This window comes from Balearica regulorum, chromosome 26 (genome assembly GCF_011004875.1).
Source record: "Balearica regulorum gibbericeps isolate bBalReg1 chromosome 26, bBalReg1.pri, whole genome shotgun sequence".
Taxonomy (NCBI): Eukaryota; Metazoa; Chordata; class Aves; order Gruiformes; family Gruidae; genus Balearica; species Balearica regulorum.
In genome coordinates, this window is record NC_046209.1 from 4,608,749 (window position 1) to 4,616,530 (window position 7,782).

The window sequence follows — 7,782 nt, forward strand, 5'->3', positions numbered from 1 at the left end:
GAAGTTGGGGGGGGGGGGGGGGTGGGGGGGAGAGGGAGAGGAGAGGGGTGGGAGGGTGAGGGAGGTTTGTATAACCCAGCAAGCATAGAGGGGATTTTTAGGGGTGGGGACGGGGGGCACGGGGTGAAAGGGAAGAGACGTACGATTGAAATCGCACTGTTCTAGATAGGAGCTCCAGCAGCTCTGCACCTCATGTAAAGAGACACGTTTTGAATCTTTTAACCTAATCCGAAGGTAATGTAGAAATTGTGCGTAGTGAATCGTTTTAGTTGAGCAGAAGCCATGGGGAGGGCGGGGAGGGCTCGAACCACAAATCTGTTGTATTTTTGAAGTGCAATAACTTGGTGTTTTTGAAGACTTAAAAGGGCTGCGCATTCCCTTTTCTTTGAGAAGGCTTTGTTTCTGGAGGCGGTGGCAGTGACCTGCAGGACAGCTGGACACCTGGCACGTGAGGAGGAGCGGGGTGGGGGGGGCGAGGGATGCTTGGGCCTTCGAGAAAATGCCAGGTGGGGGAATCTCAGTTTCTAGCCAACTACCTCGGTAAACTCCAATTCAGGTTTCTTTCAGTCACGAACCAGCGTGCGGCCCGGCACCGGCGCTGCTGGCGGCACTGTTGGCAGGGTGTTGAGGACAGAGCCGAGGGACGATGCGTGGAGCCCTGCGACCACGTGTTAACAGCCTCTGGACTTTCCACTTCTCTGTTCAAGACTTTGGTCCCAGACCCAAAGCTACTGCTATGCTCTTGATGGCAAAACGTTGTTGCTTTTGAGTTTCCAAATGGTAACCTTTTTGACTTTGTCTTAGGGAATTTTTGTAATTAACTTTGCGTCAGCAGCTCTGCTGTTCCCGCTAACGCCTCTGAACTCTCTTTTGCTTTGGACCTCGCTGACTTTTCTCACGTGTTAGCTGAGAATAAACGTTGCAAGGAGGAAGCTGGCCTGTGCCTCTGCCCCTGGCCGTGCCCACGGGATGGGTGGCAAGCAGGAGCGATGTCCCCGTGCCCAACGTCGGGGTGTTCCTGCCGCCTGAGCAGCGTCCGGCCGCGTTGCGCCGAGACCCCCGAGCTCTGGGCAAGGGGCTCCTGGTGTCACCGGGCACTGCCTGAGCCCGGTGCAGGGGTGTCCCTGCACCCCAAACCCTTCAGCCCTCGCCTCCCGGCAGTCTGGGGCGTTGGGGGGAAGGGGGCGGCAACGGCAGCGAAGTGGCAGAACCAAAGCGACGGCGCTTTGAGAAAAAACGAAGCGCAGCCAATCTCGTGTCATAAGAAAAGCCACCAAGGTCCACCCAGAACGATTTTAAATCCTTGTTAGTGACTTGCCCAAAAGCAGCTAGGAAGAAAGCAAAGAATTATCCTCTAAATGCTGTTGAGCAGGAAGCTTCGACCTGGCACGTTTGGAGGTTTCCCCTCCAAATTCTCCCCCGTCTCTCCCGCGTGTGGTGTAGGATCCCCGAATCCCCGGCCCAGCGCGGGAGGGCACTGGGCTCCGCATCGGGCTGCGGGCACTGGTGGAGGGAGCGCCCCTCGCTCCCGGCCCTTCCTGCCCTTCTGCATTTTGTCTCAGAAAACGAGAACTTGAAGGCAAAAGGCGGGGGGGGGGGGATTAAAGAACCCCCCACGGTTTCTCCCCAGGCGCCTTGGGAGGGTGTCCCGGCCGGCGCAGGCAGGGATGGGCAGGGGGGAGCGGGCAGCAGGCAGGGAGGCAGCCGCATCTCGTTCGCTCTTCCGCTGTTTCCAGCCTTGCTTCCACAGAGAAACTCTTATTTGTATGACACAAGACTTTACTTTTTCTTCTCTTTTTTTCTTCTGTTTGCGTGTAAGCAATATGTTTTCAGGTTTAAACGGGGGCGGGGGTGGGAAAGGGGATTAAAACACAAAAAAAATAAAAAACCTGGGTAGAGCTCAAAAATTAAGTTTTACTGTATAAAGTTCTGTGGCTCGCATCCCTGGCTGCACAGTAGCTTTAGAGTCCAGTTTTTTCTAATATTTGTATTCTAATTTAATTGCTTTTAAATTTTCCAGGCCAAGCCACTGTTTGGAAACATCATGCTTCTGTTACTGCTTTCTGTTTGAGTTGGCCAGCTCTTCCTGTACATATGTTTTTTCTTATATCCTGTTTTTTTCTTTTTTTTGTAAAGAGAAGAGAAAAAACAAAAAGAAAATTATTTTTCTTTCCCTCAGTACACATTCTTCAAAGTTCAAATTATAGTGTTTGTTAAATAAAAAGAAAGATTTACATTTAATTCGGTGTCAGCTTGGTGGGATTTCTCTCTGGGGTCCCTCCTCACCCCAAAATGAGCTGGGGGGGCCTGTCTGTGCATGGGGCAGCCCCCCCCCGGGGTCCCCCCTGGGAACTGGGGTGCCGAGAGCGTGGTGGGCGCAGGGGCCCCGTCCCCGCGGGCACCTCGGTGCCACTTCGAATTCCTCCACCTCCAGCGGATTAATCATTTTATTTATGAGGCTTAAAGGTCCAAATCCCGCTAAACCCGGGGCTTTGCCAGATAAACAGCCCGCTTTGCGAAGGCAGCCCGTTTGTGAAAACACAATTAGCAAACCCTGTAATCTGCACTAATTACCAGGCTGGGCCGGGAGGTCTCCCCTCCGGCTGGTCACGGCGCGGGGACCATGGGGGACGCGGTGCCCGGGGGACGGCACCCACCCGGGGCCTCCTTCACCATCGAGTACCTGCTGTCGGAGCGGGGGGACGGGGCACCCCGCAGCCCCTCTCCCCCCGGCCGGACCCCCCCGCCAGCCCCCCGGCGCCCGCCGGACCCCGGGGACAAGCCATCGCAGTCCTACATCGCCCTCATCTCCACCGCCATCCTCTCCTCCCCGGAGAAGAAGCTGCTGCTCTCCGACATCTACCAGTGGATCATGGACAACTACCCCTACTTCAAGAACAAGGTGAGGGGCTGCGATGCCGGAACGGACCCGTTTCCTGGGATTTTTTTCCCCCGGTTTTGGTGGTTGGGGTGGGCAAACTGGGAGCGGAGCTCGGGATGCTGGCATCAGGTGGGGGACAGGGCAGGGCTTGACTCGAAGTGTCTCTGCTGACCCCAATCCACCCGGAAAACGCGTCTGCCGGCATCTGGATCTCAGGACAACTTCAAGTGGTGCCAGGAGCTGGTTTCTCCAGGCGGGTCGGGTGCCGTTCACTCTGGTGCCTACTGATGTCCCGGCGGTGCCTGGGGCGGGCGCGGTGGGGCCGTGGCAGGCGCGGGCTGGCTGACGGTGCCTCTCGGTCCAGGAGAAGAGCTGGCGCAACAGCGTCCGCCACAACCTCTCCCTTAACGAGTGCTTCGTCAAAGCCGGCCGCAGCGACAACGGCAAAGGCCACTTCTGGGCCATCCACCCTGCCAACATGGAGGATTTCGCCAAAGGCGACTACCATCGCCGGCGAGCCCGGCGGCGCGTCCGCAGGTGAGCGGGGTTTTGGGGGGGGATGCGGGGGGGGGGGGGTGTCGCAGGGCGGTTTGGGGCTCAGGGCTGACCCCGGGTGCTCTGTTTCCCCTCGCAGGGTGAACGTCGGCTACTACCACCCCTACGCCCTGTACGGCCTCGGCTGCTGCTGCCCCTGCTGCCCCCCGGCGCCCCCCGCCCCCCCCCCTCGCCCTGCCTGCGCTGCCCCCCCTCGTCCTGCCCGCAGCCCCCCACCGCTGCCTGCCCGAGCGGGCACGCTGGGCCTGGGGCCGGGTCCCCGCTCCCCGTGGCCCCGGCCCCCTCCTTCCCCGGCCCCCCTTCCTGTAGCCTCCCCCCAGGGCTGGGGGGCCGCCCCCATGGGGCCCCCCAAAATGTGGGGGCAGCTCCAAGCAGGACCCGCTCAGGCCCACTCTGGATGTCACCTGCCGTGTCCCCTCCCTCCGCTCACGCCAAGGGGTTGTGTGTGCATCCCCCCCCCATCACCAGTGACCCCTGAACGTTCCTGGGCTACACGTCCCCCTGAGGGGACCCTCCCGGGACCCCCCCCCAATCTCCCTGGGCTCACAGGGTGCCCCCAGGAGGGGACCTACTGCCCCACGTCCCCCCATCGTGGCCAGCCACCTCCCAGCGGTGTCACCCATGGCGGGGGGGTCCCCCCGACCCCCCCCCCCGCAGGCCCAGGCCCATATGGGGCTTAACCCCTCCAGCGGCAGGCCCCCTGCCCTAATTATTTTCTTACTAATTGTCCCTGACGCCCCTAATGAAAATCGCGGCTCCCAGGTGTTAAGTGGCATTAGGGCGTCTCGCTAAGAAAGACGAGTCGCCCACTAAATCCCGGGAGATAAAACCCCCAAAGCTCTTCGCGCTCCCGAAAACTAGGAAGCTTATGACACAAATTAATCCGTTAACGGCGGCCGTGCCCTTCGGGGGGGCCCGGGGGGGGTGGGGGGTGGCTGGAGGCCAGGCTGGGTCTCGCTCCGACACGGGGCGGCAGCAGGATTTCGGGGATCCCGGCGTCCCCTCGGCGCCACCTGCGTGTCCGTTCCCCGCCCCCCCCCGTCCCCGTCTGCCTCAGTTTCCCCGTTTGCAGCTGGTCCCCGCCCCCATCGCAGCCTGGGGGGGCCGGGGGGGGGGGGCGTACCCCAAACCTCAGCCCCGGAGGCTCCTTAAACCGCGGCCATCTGGGTGCCGGCGTTTGCCCCGGCCCTAATCTGTGCCCAAACGGGATTAGGGCCCCGTGGCCCCCCCCGTGCCCCCCACCCCAGCGGCTTAACGGGGCCGAGCTGCTGGGGGTACTGGGCAGACTGGGAGGGGGCACTCGGCTTTGCGAGGGGGGTGGGTGGTTCTGTTTGGGGAAACTGAGGCACGGTGACAGGTTGGGACTGACACACCCCCCCCCCCGCAGCCCTGGACCCCCCCAAACCAGGGTTAACCCCCCCCCAACCCCCGGGGGCTCCCGCCGCGTCTCCAAACCACCCAAAAGAGAGAAAAAAAAACAACCAACCCCCAAAAAACCCACCCCAACCCCAACCATCGTACACCAGCCCAAAATAGTGGGGACCCCCCTTCCCCCCCCGCAGGGCTGGTGCCCTCGATAAGCTTTTCCGCCTCCCAAGAAGACCAAACGGCTGCGGGTGTATTTTTAATATATAGTTTATTTTCTTTTTTTTTTTTTTTTAAAGCCCCCCCCCCCCAAAGTGCAATTTTTATTATTTTAATTTTTATTTTTTTTTCCTCATCTCCCACACTTTATAAAGAACTATCAAAGTTACAATCTATGGAATGTCTTTTCTGTGCTTTTTTTTTTTGTGTGTGTTTTTTCTTGGTTTTTTTTTTTTTCTTTTTTTCCTTGCCTCGCTCCTTTTACCCAAATATACCACAAAAGTAGTTTACACATAAAAACCGCTGAAACCTTGCGAGTGCTTCAGATAGAGAATCTCTTTAATAGATTATATATAAAGACGCAGAGAAAAAAAAAAAAAACAACAACAAAACAAAACAAAAAACAAAACCAAAAGGGGGGGAAATAAAAAAAAAAAAAATAATGAAATAGAAGTGGCCCCATCTCGAGCATCCTCGCTGGGTTCCTGGGCAGAGCTCGGGCTCACGCGTCCCCCCCCCGCCCCAGGAGAAGTTTAAGCTCTCGGTGTGTGTGTGTGTATATATATATATATATATATATAGAATTTTTCAAAAACACAATTTTAAACGCAGCATTTTGCGACTCGGTACAACCCCCCCCACCCCACCCCAACCTTAAGAAAGTTCCGTCCTGTGCCGCTGCGGCCATTTGTTTTTTTTTAAAAAGTGTTCCTCTTTATTTAAATAAAACTCTTCATAATAAATCGAAAATATAAATAGATACGATATATATATAGCGCTATATATATAATTTTTTTTTTTTCCTTATTTTCTTTTTAAATAGTCGAATCAGGCCTCGGGGTGGGGGGGGGGGGTCCCAGCTGCCGGCGGGACCCTCACCCCAAAGGGCTGGGGGGGGGGGGGGGGGGGGGGCACTAACCGGTGGGTGCTGAAGGCAAATTTGGGGGGGGGGGGGGGAGAAATCAGCCCTTTTCCTGCAGAAGAACGACCCCCCCCCAACACTGCCCAGGCCGGGGGGGGGCCGGGACCCCCCAGCCCCCGGGGAAGGGGGGGGGGGGCTGGATGCAGCATCTTTACAAGCAGCGCGGGGGGAGGAAGGAGCTGCCCCCCCCCAGCCCCCGGGAGGGGATGAAGCCCCTTTGCCCCCCCCCCCCTTTGCCCCCCCTCAGCCCCCAACTGACCCCGGCCGCCCCCACCCTCAGCAGGTGCTTTTTGGGGGGGACCCCCCCGGGCTGAGCCCCCCCAGTCCCCCCACTGCCCTTATACTGGGGGGGGGGGGGGGGGGCGCCACATGATTTTTTTTTTCCTCTTTTGTACCAAACCCCTTAATTTTTCCTTTTTCAGCCTGACCCTCCCCTTCGGGTTATTCTCCGCTTATTATCATTATTTATTTTTTTATTTTTTTCCCCCCCAACCCAGCATAACTCAGCAGTATCTTTGGCAACACTTTATCACAACCTGAATTAAAAAAAAAAAAAAAAAAAGAAATAAAAAAAAAATCACAAAAAATAATGATAACAAACACAAAAATAACCCAACCACCCCCCCCCCCCCCCCCCCAAAAAAAAAAACCCCAACCCCACCTGGACGCTGAGCTACGGGCCGGGGGTGGGAGCTGGGGGTTAAGGCAGGCGACGGCTGCGGGACGGGGACAAACCTGGTGAGTTTGGGGTTGTTATTTTTTTTTTTTTTTGCTTTTATTTATTTTTTTTTCCTGCGTTTTTGTTGGGTTTTGTTGGGTTTTGTTGGTTTTTTTTTTAATAGTGCAAACTCAAAGTGTGCTAAAGTGTTGCCAGGACGGGCCGGGGGGGGCTGGGGGTGTCCGCTGGGGCCGCGGGGCCGTCGCAGGCGTGGGGCCGCTCTTGCCATGGGGAATCCTGAGACTAATTCTCTCTCCTCTTCCTTTTTGTGCCATTTTCCTCTTTTTTTTTTTTTTTCCTTTTTTCTCCCCCTTTTTTTCTTTTTTTATTCCTTTTATCTTTTTTTTTTTTTTTGCCATTTCCCCAGACACACCCCCCCCCCCAAAACTTCCCAAGGACTGGGGTGGGCGGGGGGGGGAGGGAGGAGAAAGAAAAGCAGCAGCGAGGAACTGGGGGGGGGGGGCAGGAAAAAAAAAAAAAACCAAAAAAACCAGGGGAAAAAAAAATTAACACAAACTAGAAAAGAGATACCACAACTCCGATTACAATAAAGAACCTCAAGTAAGTGTCTATTTACAAATCCACGCTTGTTTTTTTTTGTGTGTGTGTGTTTTTTTGTTTTTTTTTGCATATGCCAGAATTAGCCAGTGCTACGCAGAGGTTCAGCCCATGGGGGGGCATCGGTTTGGGGGGGGTTTCAATCTGCCGCAGCCCCCCCCGCCCCGCTGCCGGACGGGATTCGGGTCCCTCCAGCATCTTCCCAGGAGGATTCGATGCCCGGATCTGAATTTTCCTGCCCAGGGCGAGCGGAGCGGGAGGGATGCAAAGCCCATGGAGGGAGGGGGGAGGTGGGGTGGGCAGGGGGAGACAGCTGGACTAGCACTGGCTAGAAAACATTGAGAAAAAAAAACCCCAAAAAATTTAAAATAAAAAATAAAAAATAAAGGGGTGTGGGGAGAAATGAACAATACACAAACCCAAACCAAACCCCCATGATTCCTGCCTAAAATTCAAGCTTCCGTGGTTGTTTTGTTGTTGTTGTCGTTGGGTTTTTTGTTTTTTGTTTTTTTTTTTTCTTTCCATTGGCGAAGTGCAAGGACTTCGGAGGGTCTGGTGTCGGGG

At 56.0% G+C, this 7,782-nt stretch overlaps 1 protein-coding gene across 1 annotated transcript; it reads left to right on the top strand.

The window, feature by feature from the left end:
* The first annotated feature begins 119 nt into the window (after positions 1-119).
* Positions 120-4,292, top strand: LOC142605294 (uncharacterized). Its single transcript, XM_075776656.1, has 4 exons — positions 120-2,902; positions 3,246-3,418; positions 3,516-4,024; positions 4,080-4,292. The coding sequence occupies exons 1-4, from the start codon at positions 2,624-2,626 to the stop codon at positions 4,226-4,228; spliced, it is 1,110 nt and encodes a 369-aa protein (XP_075632771.1). The 5' UTR covers positions 120-2,623; the 3' UTR covers positions 4,229-4,292.
* The last annotated feature ends 3,490 nt before the right edge of the window (positions 4,293-7,782 follow it).